The sequence below is a fragment of the Danio rerio genome, chromosome 19, assembly GCF_052040795.2.
Source record: "Danio rerio strain M-AB ecotype USA chromosome 19, GRCz13ab, whole genome shotgun sequence".
NCBI lineage: Eukaryota > Metazoa > Chordata > Actinopteri > Cypriniformes > Danionidae > Danio > Danio rerio.
In genome coordinates, this window is record NC_141039.2 from 8,679,953 (window position 1) to 8,698,145 (window position 18,193).

Here is an 18,193-nt window from a genome sequence, read left to right on the forward strand (position 1 = left end):
ATAGAAAAATAAACAGACGAACAATAGGCAGACGGAAAATGTACAGACATATATAGACAGAAAACACAGAAGACAGAAAATATACAAACAGACAGACAGAAAATAGACAGATAAATAAATAGACAGACAATAAACAGATAAATAGATAGACATGAAAGATAGACAGACAAAGTAGACAGATGAACAGACAGATGGAAGATAGACTCAGAAAATAGAAAACAGGTAGAGAGAAAGACAGACAGACAGACAGAAATAGACAGAAGGACAGACAGAAAATAGACAAAATAGACAGGCAGGCTGACAGACAGACGGAAAATAGACAGGCAAATAGAAAGACAGAAGACATTATATAAACAGACAGATAGACAGACAGGCAGGAAGTCAGGCGGATGGACAGATAGACAGACAGACGGAAGATAGGCAGACAGGCAGAAAATAAACAGACAGTTAGATATGTAGACAGACAGGCAGGAAGTCAGGCTGATAGACAGAAAGATAGATAGACAAAAGAAAAACAGACAGATGAACAGACAGACAGACAAAAATAGACATCGACAGGCAGGCAGATGATAGACATAAAATAGACAGGCAAGCAAGAAGGCAGGCTGACAGACATAAAATACACAGAAAGATAGACAGATGGAAGAGAAACAGGTAGATGGACAGGCAGACCGAAAATAGACAGATAGACAAGCAGGCAGACTGACAGACAGAAAATAAAAAAAATAAACAGACTGAAAATAGATGGACAGACAGAAAATACACATGAATAAATATAGAGAGAAGACAGATAGATAGATAGATAGATAGATAGATAGATAGATAGATAGATAGATAGATAGATAGATAGATAGATAGATAGATAGATAGATAGATAGATAGATAGATAGATAGATAGATAAACAGACAAATAGACAAAATAGAAGGATAAATAAACGGATGACAGACAGATATATAGACAGACAGAAAGTAAAGAGATAGATAGACAGAAAGATGAACAGACAGGCGACAAATGGAAAGTAGACAGACAGATGATCATACAGACAGCTGGAAGACAGACAGACAGACAAAAGATATAAAGATAGAACGACAGACAGACATAAGACAGAAAATAAACAGACAAATAAATACATATACACAGACATGCAGGAAGTCAGGCTGATAGACAGAAAGATAGATAGACAGACAGACAAAAATAGACATAGACAAGCAGACAGACAGAAAATAAACAAGACAGATAGATAGATACATAGACATACAAGCAGGCTGACAGACAGACAGACAGACAGACAGACAGACAGACAGACAGACAGACAGACAGACAGATAGATAGATAGATAGATAGATAGATAGATAGATAGATAGATAGATAGATAGATAGATAGATACCAATAGAATTATTAACATCTGAAATGTTATTCTATCGTGTGTTGTCATTTAAGACTGAAGCTGTAACACCTGGACGATGAGAAACCTTATCTTCCTGTTCCTTGAAGTTTTCCACTGAGTATTAATGATTCAATGAATTTTGATATAGCAAACAGGATTAAGATTAGGACCGGATTAGGATTTCCTGTTTCCCGTGAAACAACATGCTGGAAGAGCAGACAAATGTAAAGGTACTTTCCCCATTCAACCATTATCTAGCAGCTTACATAGGACATTATACACACTACATTATGCAGCATGCAGATATGTATAGCTCACATCAGTGTGAAATCCTACGCGGCCTGAAAAGCGCTCCTTTAGATCATGCTAATGGGCTCTTGTTTAGCTCATGCTGTCATGTTTATCCTGGCTATCTAAAACCGCCTCTGTTTACTCTGGTGTGTCCGACTCCACAACAGTCGTGTCTGGTGTTGCTTGGCCTTAGCATTAATACGTCATCAAAAATCAGCTAATGTTAGATGGTGTCTGCACTGGGAAAATAGCAGAGGAAATTAATTAATTATCTATCAGTAAGTGTATTAGCATAAATATTTTAGCACTGATTTGAAACCTAACTAGTGTTTTACTAAGAAAAAACAAAGGTTACTGTGGTTGTAACCAAAAATACACCATGGTTTTGGTACTCTAACCCTGAATAACATGATTGATACTATAAAAAAAACATGGTTAATATACATATTATGAAAAAAGTTTAACAGTTAGAAAATACATAATGTTAGGCTACACACTGTTAAGCATTAGCATCACATACCTTAAGATATTTGTCCTCATGTTTTGACTGCATGCTGTGTGTATTCTGTGGGAAATGGTATTGTCTATTATAAACGTCACCTAACCTAAACATGTTAACATCTTACATACAAAACCTTGGTAGTTGCTATGACCCACTAGCATTAGCATATAACATCATAACACAGCTAACCATCACTGTTTGATCACATATATGTGGAAAATGGCCTAGCTATAAAACAGAAAAGCTGCTAGTGTGAACATGTTAGCATTAACTTTTTTTGAGGTCAACCAATTTTGCCAGTCAAATTATTAACTCTTTGTAGGTGATTGCAATACTCTACCTTATTAGCATTGTCACACCTTAAGAATCAGCTAGCATTTATGTTTTCACCACGTTATCTCTGTACTGTTGAAAAAGTTATACCAATTTCAAAAAAAAAAAAAACACCAGCTTTAACATGTTAGCACTGAATTTCAATGATGTTATTCACGTTTTATAAGTCAAAAAGAAGCAGTTGCTAAGCTCTGCCCAGCTTGCTAAGTAAACGACATCAGTGTAGCATCATCACATAGATGGCTAGCATTGCTGTTTTACAACCTTATTTTTGTGGAAAATGGTGTATATTACCAGTGCCACTAGCATAAAAGCTAGCCTTGACCTCATTAGTATTTTAAAGGCATTAATGAAGATCAGCTTGTTGCGTGTATAAAAATGGCATTGATATACATTTAACAAATAATGTGGTAATTTATAATAAATATTACAGTATTTAAAACCATACTACACTCCCCTGCTGAAAAATCCAGCTTAAACCAGCCTAGGCTGGTTGGCTGGTTTTAGCTGGTCGACCAGCCTGGTTTTAGAGGGGTTTTGGCCACTTCCAGGCTAGTCTCCAGCCATTTTCAACCTGGTCTTAGCTGGTCAGGCTGGGAGATGACCAGCTAAAACCAGCTTGACCAGCCTACCTAAGCTGGGAGTCCAGCCAAAACCAGCTATATCCAGCTTAAACCAGGCTGGTTGAGCTGGTTTTAGCTGGATTTGGCTGGTCATTTTCTAATTTCATAAAACTAATTTCTAAAGTTCACTCTTAGATATTGCTTGATAATAATAGCAGGTTTAGCATGTTATCCCAGGAGAGAACCATGAGCTCGGAGATAATTGAGCCCAGGGCTCGCGCCAGGTCAATGAGCATGTAAAGGGGTATAAGATCCGGTAGTTCTCGAGAGCTCCCACTGGTAAAGTAGGAAAAGGGGTGGATGGAAGACAGACAAAAAACGAAGAATAAACACTTAATGCTAGACGGGATTTTTATGGTGAGTTTGGAATATGTCCTGGGGGACCAGGACATACACACGTGCGAACAAATTGGCTTACCCAATTCACCTACAGCAAATGTCTTTAGGATGTAGGCGAAACCAGGGCACCCAGAGTAAACCCACGCAAACATGGGGAGAACATGCAAATTCCACACAGAAATGCCAACTGACCCAGCCTGGGCTCGAACCAATGGCCTTCTTGCTGTGAAGCGACATCACTACCCACTGCACCAACGTGTCGCCATACATATAATTATTATATATGCTAAATGCAGTTTTATCAGTCTTTAACTATTAATATAGTCATAAAATTCTACTACTACAGTTCTACTAATAATGACAACACAGCTGTCAGGCCATTTCACACTGCTCCAGGGCTTCAATACCTCCTCATTGTTAATGCAGTTCTTGTTTCAGTCAAATAAAAGTAGTTAAAACTTCACCTGTAACCTAAAACCTGCTGTCTTTCATTAAGTGTACATATCTAACATTTAGCCACTCACTGTAACCAACTGACCACATGCGTTGCATTCATTTTCAATGCTTTACCGCTGACCATCTCCGACTCCTCAACAATAAACGGCTGTAATGTAAACTCGACTGGCCTGTAGAGGTTTCTTGTGTCAAGTCAACTGGCATGACGAGGTCAAATGGCCCTTATATTGGCAGGTGAACCGAAGGAGGAGAGACGAAACTGAAGATGCGGGAGATGCTCTTGAGAAAGGAGGGGAGGAGGGAGTGATATTTAAACCCCAGAGCTGCTGTCTCTCTCCTCATCTGTTCTTCAGCTCGCCCCCGGCTGTCCGTCAGTGTCTCCTGCGCCTCAACACAGACAAAAGAAGCTCTCCGTAAGGCAATCAGGTAAGACGGACGCCTCAGACCAGAGAAAGGCCTGCTTTCTCTAACCAGCAGGGAGATAATGAATACTCTTCTGTATTGACTGGAGGATCTACTGAGAGCTTTGCTCGTAGCCTTATTCTCATGTTAATAGGTCAGTGCTGCTATTATGAAGATATGCGGATGTAACTTTAAAGTTATATTTAGTTTATTTAACATTAACAGTTATTTATATTACCAGTTATTCTAAAAAACAAACAAAAAAACATGGTATTTGTTCAGATTGCATTATGGGATGTTGATCACTGCTCCGATGACTTCTAATGTTAAAAATTTAACTGCGGTTTAGCTGTGACTTTTATTGGCATTTGTAGTATTTTGAAATAATACATTGCATAACAAAAATTTAAGTTATTTGTATTATAATTTACATAAAAACAATATATTGTCCCAAATCACTAAAACAAGGTGTCTTTAAAAGAATTTTCAATAATAAATGTGAAATCTTGATATGCTAATTATGCGTGTACTAAATAACCGATAATATATGGGCCTAAAATTACACAAAAATTTCATAAAAAGTACCATTTTTACCAGGCTTCTTTGTGTAGGTTCAGAAATGTTCACTTTTATGGCAAAATAATTTATTTTCATGGTTTTTAAAGTGAAATAGCTCAATGTAAGCATAGAAGCCTGAGAAAATTTCCTATTTTTCATGCAAATTCCAGTTATTCTATTATAAATGTATATTGTCAGTAATTCTAAAATGTATTTTAAAAGTTATTCTTATTCTGTTTTAAAGAAAAAATTATGTATTTCAAGAATATATTAAAAATAAATGGCTTGTAACACAATACAATAAAAAAAATTATTTTTTTTTTTAAATATAATTTTCTTGTAAAATGCATTGTGATTATTGGGTAACACTTTATTTTGATGGTCCATTTGAGTATTAGTAGACTGTCTGCTTAATATCTGTTGATACTGCTGCTAAACAGACATTCAACTGACTATAAGAAACTTTGCAACAACTTACACTAACCCCAACCCTAACCCTAACAGACTACTCATAATCTGATGAGAATTAGCTGCCATGTAGTTGCAACGTAACTTAAATCTAACCATCAAAAATAAAGTGTGACTGATTATTTCTCACAATTTAAAAATAAATCAACATACTAAAACATTTTTTGTCAAGTTACGGAGCAAAACAAAGACTTTAACATCTTACTTTACCTGCATTTACCTATATACTAATGTGTTTTATGTGATTTTTGCTGTCCGTGTCATCAAATGGGTCACATATTTAGATGCATTTGTTTTTATGCATTTAAATGAATCTCTTCTTCTTGACGTGTCAGAGAGCGGTCAGTTTCCTAAGTGTCACTGGGTCACCTGGTGTTACTTTACCCTTCTCATCTTGTTTGCCAATGGTGTCATTCTGATACTGCTAATGAAGATCTGCTTCTGTTTCCTTCAGTGTCCCACAAAACAAAAGTGCCATAACATCATCTTGTTTCATTTTCTCCTCTCTCTAAATTGCCTTTACATGTTTGCTGTTTTTGTATTTGCTTTAAAGGGTCACGAAACACCAAAACACATTTTTTGAGCTATTGACAGTCGTATATGTGTCCCACACTGCTAAAAACACTATTAGGACACCTATATTTCACTAAAAAGTGTAAATTGGTTGTTTTTGCGTTATTTCAAGCAAATTCGTACTTCCTGTTTGAAACGAATTTTTGAAGCTGCGTCACGGTCATGACATAATAGCGTTGTATTCCAGCGTGCAGACTGGGCGTCTGTGCCAGAGTGTGCCTTATTACGTCTTACAGTGTGATGCATTAATGCATGAGTAAGCCTTGGTTCAAACCAATCAGCGCGCTCTATTGTGCAACTTCATTAATATTCATTAGTGTCACCGTCTTTACACCACAGAGACGCCACGTTGTGTTGGCAAAACAAGCGTGAAGTGTTGCTTTTAAATTTTGCTGCAGTTAAGTTTCGTTTTCATTTTCTCTCTGTGAGAGCTCAGACTCACGTGTGGATTAACAGTGTACGCGACGCGCGACAACAATAACTTACGTGTCTAAGGAGGATTATTGTTTACCTGAGAGCTGTTCTCATCTGCAAACGCTGAGATCCGGATTCCGGATGTAGTCTTCTCTTCAGACGCGGCTCTAGTTGCTGGTGATTGTTCTGTCTCTACAGATTTGGTAAGTGAGCGACCAGCGCTCTTTGTTTATTCAGTTTGTTCGTATCGAATTAAGTTAACTATTGCACTGAGGGCAAACATGTTAGCACCGCATTTTGTGACCGGAATAACACACGCGGCTTTCTGACGTTACCTGCCGTGTGCGTCTAAGTTTCCGGGAAATGTGGAGTTTTTTTCTGTCATTCGCCGTGCGGTATCAAACATTGCATGAAAAATACACGCTTAGAGCAGATCCTCGAATCAAATATCGTGTTTGTCGCGAGGGACATGAATGAATTCCCTGAATGAAAGAGCCAAACTGCAGTTAAAGTCCACCAGTTAATAATTTGGCAAATAATTCCACTACAGATGTCCATGTAGGTTAAACATCATCTCTTTCTCCTGTGTGTGTATTTTGACTGAAACTCGCGCGTGCCCAAATAGACACTCCCACACCCTCCCACTTTAGTTCCTCCGACACTCCCCCCAAACAGAGCTGGACACCCCCACTTTTCTGACTTTTTCCAAAGTGGAGGTGTGAAAACACCCTGCTGAAACGAGGGGGTTTCATGGCCCTTTAAGGGCTTTGCAGGACATTAAAACCATTTCCACACTGTACATTTTTTTTTTGAGTTTACTCAACTTAAATCGAGTCAAATGCAGTAATTGGGCTGATAATTGAATCAACTCAAAAATGTCCTGAGGTTTGTAGCCTTAAAAGTTTTTCCCAGTGTAGTTAGCATCTGTTTCATGAACTGTTCCATTATTTGGTGTTCGTATAACAAACAGCTGTACAGTTGGTCGTCTTTTGTTCCAAATTTGCCTGTCACCATTTGAGCTTCCTAATTAGCCACTCTCTTAGGTTGACTAATTAGTTAAATTAGGTGGTGTAGTACTTCAGATGAAGAGCGCAGCGTCATTGAAGTAACCCAGTCCAGAGTTGCAATTCAATTAGGCTGCTATTTATAGAGCTGAAATATAAGAAAGTGCAGCAGCAAACACGCGTTTGACCGTTTAATTAATCATACTATGATCATTTTCGATTTATAATTACTTAAAAGAACTGCTGTCTTAGCCTTATCATAATTAACCGTGGTTTAACTACACTGTAAAGTAAAGCCATTGACTTAACTTTCATTCATTTTCCTTCGGCTTAATCTCTTATTTGTCAGGGGTCACCACAGCAGAATAAACTGCCAACTATTCCGTCATATGTCCGGCATAACATAGGGAGAACATGCAAACTCCACACAGGAATGCCAACTAGCCCAGCCGGGACTCAAACTAGCGACCTTTTTGCAGTGAGGCGACAGTGCTAACCACTGAGCCACCGTGCCACCACTCATTAACTTAACTTTGTACATAATGTTCATAGTTTGTTTACATAATTATAAGGCAACAAGTGTACGCATTTAAGTAGTCAACTAAACTGATTTTACAGTGTATGAAAAACAAACTAATTATTTTCTTAATCAGTGAGTTTTTACACTGACCATGGTATTTGTATAAATCTTTTGTTACACAATTAGTAGCCTATAATCAATACTTAAAAAATAAGTATTAATAATATTATATTATTATTAATATTATTATTAAATAATAATTAATGATATTAATTATTAATAATAATATTAAATAATATATTATAAATTAATATGATAATATTACTAATATAATATGTCAAAGAAGCCAAAAGGATAAAATATGTCTCACGTAAAAAACACACTGAAAAAAACTATTCAAAGATGATTCCTTGGATTTACTCTTTTTTTTTTTTTTTTTACGTTAAGTGGTTGTAAACAATTGATTTGGGCTGAATTTAAACAAACAAATTAGGTTGAACATTATTAAACTTAATTTGTTTGTTTAAATTCAACACAAATAAATCGTTTGCAACAGTTCTGCATGCAACACTTTTTTTCCGTGAAAAGAAGAAATAAATTGAAGTAATAGACGACTGATGTGTCTGGTAATGGGGTGGGGAATATAATAAGCTTGTGCTTCATCCCGCTCCATTTCGACCATGATGAAATGCATTTTGTTTAAATAATTTTTTTGTGTATGATTTTTCTGGTCGAAATAAATCAACCAAATCAATACGCCAATGGATACATCTGGTGATTATCAAACTTTTACTAAACGAAACAAACAGTAAATGCAAACACAACTACATAAATTAGTACATTGTGCTAATTTTGTGTTGCAGACTTTGTATTTTTTCTACTGATTTAATACTATAAAGAAACACTGGTTATTTTTTTTAAATGTCTTCCACTTATTTACGTGTTCAGATTGCATTGTGAGATGTTGATCTGTGCTCCGATGACTTTTAATGTTTAAAAGTTTTACAAAGTGACTTTGATTGACATTTTGAAGTAATATATAGCATGACAAAAATCTTTCTACTGTAATATAGCCTACATATAGATCAAGGGTGTCCAGACTCGGTCCTGGAGGGCCACGGTGTCCTGGAGAGTTTAGCTCCGACACTAATCAAACACACCTGAAGCTAATCAAGCTCTAGATAAACTAGTAATGTCCTGGCAGGTGTGTTGAAGCAAGTTGGAGCTACACTCAGCAGGACACCGGCCCTCCAGAATCGGGTTTGGACACCCCTGATATAGACAGTTTCTGGGTTCCACACAATCGATTTGTGTTGGCACAACATGAAGGAATTAAGTTAATTAAACATGAATAAAGGCGCCGCAGTGGCATAGTGGGTAGTGCTGTCGACTCACTGCAAGAAGGTCACTGATTTGAGCCTCGGCTGGGTCAGTTGGCATTTGTGTGGAGTGTGTAATGTGTGGAGTTTGCATGTTCTTGCTTCGGTTTTCCCTACAAGTCCAAAGATATGTGGTACAGGTGAATTGGCTTAGCTAAATTGTCTGTAGTGTATGTGTGTGAATGGGAGTGTATGGATGTTTCCCAGTGATGGGTTGCCCCTGGAAGGGCATCTGCTGTGTAAAACATCCTGGATAAGTTGGTGGTTCATTACGCTGTGGTGACCCCATAAAGGGACTAAGCCTAAAAGAAAATGAATAAATGAATGAACATAAATAATTAAGTTGTCCCTAAAAAACCTTAAGAATTGTGTTGTTTCAGCTCAGATTTATAATAAGTAGTTTAATAAGTGAATTTGTCCCAAATGACTACAAACAAGTTGTCTTTGAAACAATTTCCAATAAAAACAATGCTAGTAAAATTCATAGTTGATTAAAATAAATGTAAAATCTATTGATATGCTAATTTTACGGTCATAAATTATTCCACAGGCTCTTTATTTCACTTAACTTTGGCCTGCAGGCCCAAAATTAACTAATGGATTTACTTTAGCGCAATTCCAGGTGTGTATTGAGTTTGTGCGTCTTCGCAAGAGCCTCGAATTACTTAGGTGAATGTTCCCTGGGGAACTGCCAGTAGTTTTATCTTTATTTTGACAGTTTTATGTTTCACTTGCGGTTTCCATTCGAGAGATGCAGGCGCTGTTACACGAGAGTCAGATGATTTAGATATAAGCAGAGAAGCGTTCACATACAACTAATGCATGTTCAAAGTCAGAGGCCAGAAAACTAGAGTAGCATCACTCTAAAAATGTATACAAGTGTTTGTTATTCCATCTAAATGTCCTTTTGTCTCTTTATGAGTGCCAAACATTACTTAGAAGTCTAAAATAACCTATTTTTGTGTCTTTGAGAAAAAAAGCAGCCATACTAACAAGTCATTTTTATTTTATAGCACTTTATGCTATTCAAATTGTATCAAAGCATCTCTAGAAGTTGAAGTTTCCATTCCAAATTTGTGCAAACATTTTCTAAATGCTGATAAAAGCTTTTGATTATGTGTATGAAATAGTGAGCACAACAAAAACTCATCTTCTCTTGATAATCATTCCAAAGACCGTGTCAGCCGATATACAGTAGGTAGGTTTACTTACATCTTAGTCAACATGCTAGCCATTATTTTTAATAGGAGGACACATATGCAACTTTAGAAAAGCTTTGATAGAAAAGCAAGATCCTTTTTCTTCTATGCATTTTCTTACAGGAAGTTATAACAAAATCACAGAGGAACTGTGGGTACAGAGTTTTTTTCAATGACCAGATCAACTTGTTTTGGATTGTACAGTGTGCTACTGCAGCATGATGCCTAATGCGGCATTTACACGAGGCATCATCGTCAACGCTTCCCATGAAATTGCGGACTAATTTAATTGGCTGACGCTGCTATGACGATCGCGTCAGCCCCAACTTCAGACACGCCCTCGGTCAAGCGTTGACGCTGAAGCCCCATGTGAATGCTTGGTTAGGGAGCCAGATTCAACAAATAAACGCGTAGTTATATTGAAATAATGATCGTGTGATTTTCACGCACACCATGTGACCTGTAAATGTTAAAAAAAATTTAACAAACAAACTTTTTACAACTTTTTCCTTTTTCGAATGATCTGAAAAACCACCTTGCAAACCAACTTGTTTGCGATATATAGGCCAATTTTAAATTCGCTATTTCAATTTACACAATTTGAAGTGTGGTGGGCTAGTATAAAACCAAAGCTATCTCGCGCCATTTCACAACTTTTTACGATTGTTATACGATCTCATTCGTACATTTTAGTACGATTTGATCATCTCCCTATGACGGCTGAATTTAGGGGTGGGGCTTGATGCCACTTCTTTTAATGATCGTACATTTTCATAAGTGTAAAGCATCGGTGCTCAATCCTGTTCCTGGAGATCTACCTTCCTACAGATTTCAGTTGCTACCCATATCAAACACACCTGAAACTAATTAATTAGGACCTGGACAACACTTGATAATTACAGGCAGGTGTGTTTGATATGGGTAGCAACTGAAATCTGCAGGAAGGTAGATCTCCAGGAAGAGGATTGAGCGCCCCTGGTCTAAAGAATTACCATGAAACAAGACTCAGTTCCACAGAGTGACGGTTGTGTTCTGTTCAGTGTTGCGGGAAATCCATTACAAGAAATCCGAGTAATGTAATCCGATTACTTTTTTGAAGGTACATTTTAATTACCAAGAAATTAAGTTATTTAAAAACAAAGGTAATGCAGTTTGTTGTCTCCTGTATTTACTGATACATGACAGATGATAAAAGTAACACATAAGTAGGGCCAGACAGAATCTGCGGACATTTTTTGGTATTTCTGCAAATAATATAGTAAAAAATCTGCAGATTATTGCAGATTATTACTGCAGATACTATTTTAGAAGTATCATAACTAAAAACGACGAGGCAGTGGCGCAGTAGGTAGTGCTGTCGCCTCACAGCAAGAAGGTCGCTGGGTTGCTGGTTCGAACCTCGGCTCAGTTGGCGTTTCTGTATGGAGTTTGCATGTTCTCCCTGCCTTCGTGTGGGTTTCCTCCAGGTGCTCCGGTTTCCCCCACAGTCCAAAGACATGCGGTACAGGTGAATTGGGTAGGCTAAATTGTCCGTAGTGTATGTGTGAATGTGTGTGTGGATGTTTCCCAGAGATGGGTTGCGGCTGAAAGGGGATCCGCTGTGTAAAAACTTGCTGGATAAGTTGGCGGTTCATTCCGCTGTGGCGACCCCGGATTAATAAGGGACTAAGCCGATAAGAAAATTAATGAATGAATGAATATCTAAAAACTTTATTTATGAAATAAAGAATACATTTTTAACTTTTATTTAATGTTTACAATGCAAATCCAATTAGATCCACTTAAATGGTAAATAAGGCAAGTCTCTATATAATATATCTACTAAAAGACAAACTGCATTGTAAATAAATCACATGAACATTTTAATATTACTATTATTATATCACAATATTATTAGTGAAATTTATAAAAAAAACTGAATAAATATAAATGTACACACATTTACACAAGTAAATACATAGACTCAATGATGGGCTAAAAATCTGCGGAAATTTGTGGATTTCTGCACTTGCAGATTCTGTGTGGGCCTACACATAAGTAACTCTAAAGCAACGTAACACATTCATTTCCTTAAAGCATAGCAAAGTAATACATTTAGTTACTTTTTTTAGTAAGTTATCCACTATGATGATACATTACTTATAAAAGTAACTTTCCCTATCGTTCAACAATGATTCAATTCAGTTCAACACAAATGTCATTGTTGAAGGATTTGATTCACCGTAGGTCAGTTCTACAGACCCCAACACAATAACAAGACTTCGCCAAATTCTGTTTATGCTCCAAAGTCTTTCTGATCCTCTGTTGCACCTCATCAATGACTGTGTCTGTTTCTACATGCGCAGTAGTTTGCTGAACCTGGAGAGAGGAGATCCAAGATGCCACGCTCAAAGTGTGATGTGTAAGAATGTTGCTTTTTGAGTGACAAACCTCTCATTTTCTTCTGAATCACTTACACCTCCCCAATAAACTGTAAGGATATAATCTCAAACAAAAGATTGAGAGAACATTTCCCTTGTTTGTTTTCCCCCATATAGTCCAAAAATAAAGTCCATGTGTTTGTGCCAGCCAAACCTCGCCCATGCTAGTCATGTGACCACACATGCAGCTGGGTCTAGTGAGGGGCGCATCATTTCGCTGTATCTAAACTTTGACTTTTTCTGACCACCTCACAGGATGTCCAAAGAGCCAAGCACCAACCTGGAGAGCGCCATGCAGATGCTCATCAAGACCTTTCATAAGTACTCGGGGAAGGAAGGAGACAAGTATACGCTCAGCCGAGGAGAACTGAGGGAACTTCTGACAGAGGAGCTGGGGAATTATCTTGGGGTGAGAACGAAATCTGCTGCACAATTATCAATCTTTTGCAAGCAAGCCAAAATGTAGATGTTACAGGGGCAGTTCATCTCAAATGTACATTTAGTCACCATTTACTTACAATCATGTAAATAGAAGAAGATATTATGAAGAATGTTGGAAATTGGTGGCCCTTGACTTCCATTGTAGGAAATAAAATACTATGGAAGTCAATAGATAAAAATTTCCAACATTCTACAAAATATCTTTTTTTTTGTTCAATAAGAACATATAAAAAAAATCTGGGTTCTACACAATTCCTTTATCTTAATTCCTCAATTAATACAATTCCTTTGTCACAACACAAATCAATTAAGTTGACAACATAATTATTTTACAAATTCAAGTGGATTGAACATAAAACATTTGCGTTTATGCAACAATTACTTTAAACATGCAGCAACTTTGCAAAAGTTTGGAACAATTAAAGAGTGAGTAGCTGAGGACAGAACTTTGGGTCAGCTGCATTATTTAAAATAGTGGGCGGGTTTAAGTGTGTCTATTATGAACTGATAGGATCTTGTAAAGTGGGTGTTTGTTCCAAACAGGAATAAAATGTGGGTTTGGAAGGGAGTGGTTGATAAAAAAGGGATTTGTGATGTCATAACGCCACAAAGACAAACATTATTTTTTATCTGGATTAATGCAGCAATACATGGTAAACAATAAGACCAGGATTATGGATTAACAAAAACAAATAGTATTCAATTATAGGAATGTGTTTTGGCTACTTTTAGGGATAAAGAGAGTTTTTTTTACATTCCCTCTGACATTTTTTGGTTAAAATCTTTAGTTTAGTTTATTTGTCTACAGGGTCAATGCACATTAATAAACATTACTGTAAAATGTGCCAGAATTAGCCAAGAATGGCTATTTTTCATCCGTAGACCCCTTACAGAATGTTAAAAAGTCACACCTAAAATAGAAGCATAACATTAAACATTAAATACACTTTCATATAAAAAAATACAGTTAAAAAGTTAAGAAGAGAAAAGAAGAAGAAGAAGAAAAAAAGAACAGACTGATGGCAGCAGGGGACAAAAAGCCAAGGACAACAGTACAAATGTGTCAAGAATACAGTACTAATGCTGACAATACTGATTTGTCAATAACCAATTTTTAACATGAGACTGAAAAGAACGAAAAGTGCATGATCTTCTAATTGTTGGTGGAATGAAGTTCCATTCCCTAGCAGCTCTCACTGAAAATACAGATTGACTGAATTAACTTTTTTTGAGAGGAATAATGCAGTCCCCTCTGTCACCTCCTCTAGTTGTTCGGTGAGCAGCATATAAAATGTTCAGAATTAAAACAAATAAAAAAATTATTAAATAAATAAAATTTGCAATTGCTATAAAGAAATTTCTTGTAACTGCTAGAAAAACCCCCCAAAAGATTTCTCCAATCATTGAATTAAAAGTACACATACTTTGATAAAGTTTTCATTTGGATTAGCATATACACACATTGTATAACCGAGTTTCGGTTCAAACACTAAGGACCTATTATGCCAAAATCACTTTTATAAGGGGGTTACTGTCATAATACTGTATTATATCTGGAAATTAGCAATTGTCCATATCTCGTGATTGCATTACGGGACCTTGAGCTTTCCTCCAACAACTTTTGATGTTGAAAAGTTTGAAAAAAGGGCATTTTTAATGTCAATGAAGTATTGTTATACTGATGTATTGTCTGGATTGGTGTTGTAAACTGTACAAAAACCTGGTAAATAACTGCCAGTTTTTCTGTAATTTTACAGACTTATTTCTATATTTCCCAGTGAGCACTTTGATACCAAAGCAACATCAAATTGACATCAAGCATGAGATTAAGAATTTAAAAATGCAAATCAGCTTGATGTCAAAACCTTGATGTTTAATTGGCATCTACACATTGAAGCCCTTTTGACCACCAAAATAACGACACAGAAGTATTATAGTATACAAAAAGTTTTATTCATCTTAAAGATGTAATTCCAAATTTACACTGGATTTTGTATCCCATGGAAATGACCTTTATGTCAAAACAACATCAAATAGACACATCTAGCATTAGCATTACATTTTTAATAAAAAAAATAAATAAATGGATTACAGGACTGTCCTGTTATCAAATCTGATGTATTTTTTTATTTTTTACACGTTTTTAAATGTCATTTTGACATCAAGGTGACTGCGGTAAAAAAAATGTTTTTAATATAAATTATAAAACAAATGTCAATAAAATTCACTTTGTTGAATTTTCAACATCAAAAGACAGAGCAGAGATCATGGTCCCATAATACAATTCATAACCGACAGGTTACGCTATTATGTCTTTTTTTCTTTTTCATTCCTTGAAAACCTGTTTTAACCCATTTTGTCAGTTTTTTATTTTTTATTCTTTGTTGTTTTATTTTTATACTTTTTTCTTTTTATTCTTGTTTATGTAAAGCACTTTAAATTAGCATTTTGTGTGAAATGTGCTATATAAATAATAGTTAATTAATGTTTTTTTTTTTAAAGAGGCTGCTACTTAAAAAAAGACATTTGCTGTTTGTCAAAATACTTACTTAAAATAAGCTAAAATGACATAAACTGTAAAAAAAAAAAATCCTGGGTTCCACATAATCGCTTTGTGTTGGGACAACATGAGGGAATTAAGTTAACTTATTAGTTTATGTAAATCTAAGTGGAATGAACATAAAACAATTAAGTTGTTCCCAAAAAACACAAAAGAATTCTCAGCAGGCACAGGACGTCAACATGACTTCAGACTTATATTGTAACTATCATCTATCATGGGACGTTGCAGTTTGTTTGGAAACAAAAATTGGGTGACGACAGAACCCAACATCAGACAGACATCAGTGTCCAATGTCGGACAGATGCTGCATTTTGGTCACTTTCCAACGCAACCAAAAAACAACCTAATATCACAGCTTGACGTTGTGTGGACATTACCACTTTGACATCTATCAGACGTTGGATTTTGGTTGCCATACCTGACAAATAAATACTGACGTCAATATGATGTTGGTTTAAGATGTTGGCTCGACGTTGGATTTTGGTCACTTTCCAACACAACCTTAAATCAACCAAATATCAACGTCATTTTAGATCCTTATTGGACATCAAAATAACGTCCACTAAATATTGATCATCCGTCATCACGAACTAAATCTAACCTAATATTAACGTCATAAGATGTTGTGTTCCTGCACGGTTGTGTTGTTTCAGCTCAATTTTAATAAGTAGCGTAAACAATCAGTAAACAACATTTTTAACAACTTAATTGTTTTAAGATCAATTCACTTAAATCCGTAAAACTTAATAAATTGACTTAATCCCTATAAGTTGTCCCAACACATATCGATTGTGTGGACTCCAGTATTGTTTTCCAAGCGTACATACTAAAACCCACTTTAAACAGTCTGCTCTTTTATTTTGCCAGAACGCTCAAGATAAAGACGCGGTGGAGCGAGTGATGAACGATCTGGACTCCAATAACGACGGCGAGGTGGATTTCACCGAGTTCATCATCCTCATGGGCGCTCTGACCGTGGCCTGCAACGACTTCTTCCTGGACAGCCCCGCGCCCAAAAAGGCTGACGGGAAAGCCGGTGGAGACGAGAAGAAAGAGTAGCAGAAACCACCGAGAGAAGTGTTAGCGGGTTGCATGACAGAGAGGACGAGAGTGAGTTTCACCCATTTCTTAAACAATCAGGACAGACAAACCTAGTTCCTGGAGGAGGCTTCTCTACTTTCATCCCTCAAACCGAGCTGTTAATACACTTTCAAAGCAAGCCCCGGAGGTTTACGACTTTTGGGTTTGACATGAAACACACATCAGTGCAGTGCCAGGAGCTGGGTTGTCTAACGCTGAACTATTCGATTTGTTTTTCTAGTTAATGAGTATAAGGTGTTTTCAAACAGTCTTTCAGGATTTCATATCAGAATACTCGAGTGTAGATTGTATACAGAGTTTGAAGACGAACAGCGAAGTGTAGCCTATTGTGAAAGCAGTCGGTGGATACTTAAGCATGTCAAAGAGAGAATGAGATTCGGTGGGTTATGATGGATTGGATTGTTATGAATTTGCAATGTAAAACTGTGACTTGATAAACAGAGGTTGAGGTGTTTATATTGACATCTTTCATTACGATGTGATTATAAACATCAAGCAATGTTACATTAACTCCTGAACAGTGTTCATGATCTGTAATAATTCAGTGTTGACGATGTGAACTTGGTTTGTCTCTTTCTTTGCATCTATTTTTTAGCCTGTTTTTGTTTAATAACCAGTATGTATCTTCTGAATTATAATAAACGTGCAACTGACCTCCACATATTTGACTGATGTTTTTTTTATGTACTGTGATTTTACATGAATCTTTTAATTGAAATGGTGTTAATTTGTTAACAAGGGTTTGGCAGGGGGAGCACACCTCACTTCGCCTCCTTAAACAATCGCCTACTCCCAAAAACTTATTTAAGTTAGACCTGCACTGTTCTTCTCGTTCTTTCGAACCCACACTCCCTCCCTCTATTTCCTCGCTTCCCATTATTATAACCCTCTCTTCCCTCCTAGGTTGAATCAAGGGCTCCAATCACTCTACCAATATATTACAGAGACGATACCCTCACTCTGAGTCTCTGGGCATCATCATAGGACGCCCGATCAACCTACCCGTTCACTGTTTATCCTCTTGGTTCCATTCCCCTTTATCCCACTGTTCCCTTACTACTCCTTTTCATCCCAACAATAAAGTCTAGCTCAAAGTGTGGCGTGAAACATGTCCTGTAATGGTTTGTTATTTCTGAATAACTCAAATATTCATAATGCAATCTGGTTTTGTGTTACACACACACATGAATGTTATATTAATAATAATAATATTATGAT

General features: G+C 36.5%; 2 protein-coding genes across 4 annotated transcripts in view; one reads left to right on the forward strand and one right to left on the reverse strand.

Moving 5' to 3' along the window:
- The window catches only part of mllt11 (MLLT11 transcription factor 7 cofactor), a 369,526-nt gene that overhangs the window by 146,091 nt on the left and 205,242 nt on the right, over nucleotides 1-18,193 (reverse strand). The gene's annotated exons all lie outside the window — the stretch shown is intronic.
- Nucleotides 4,274-17,636, forward strand: s100s (S100 calcium binding protein S). 3 transcript variants are annotated; one of them, XM_087294357.1, is made up of 4 exons: nucleotides 4,274-4,359; nucleotides 12,796-12,851; nucleotides 13,126-13,279; nucleotides 16,742-17,634. In XM_087294357.1, the coding sequence occupies exons 2-4, from the start codon at nucleotides 12,829-12,831 to the stop codon at nucleotides 16,931-16,933; spliced, it is 369 nt and encodes a 122-aa protein (XP_087150483.1). In that variant the 5' UTR covers nucleotides 4,274-4,359; nucleotides 12,796-12,828; the 3' UTR covers nucleotides 16,934-17,634. The 3 variants fall into 3 exon arrangements, with proteins under 3 accessions (XP_087150483.1, NP_001418016.1, NP_001003989.2); NM_001003989.2 differs by lacking the exon at nucleotides 4,274-4,359 and adding an exon at nucleotides 6,286-6,551 and having other exon boundaries at nucleotides 16,742-17,636; NM_001431087.1 differs by lacking the exon at nucleotides 12,796-12,851 and having other exon boundaries at nucleotides 16,742-17,636.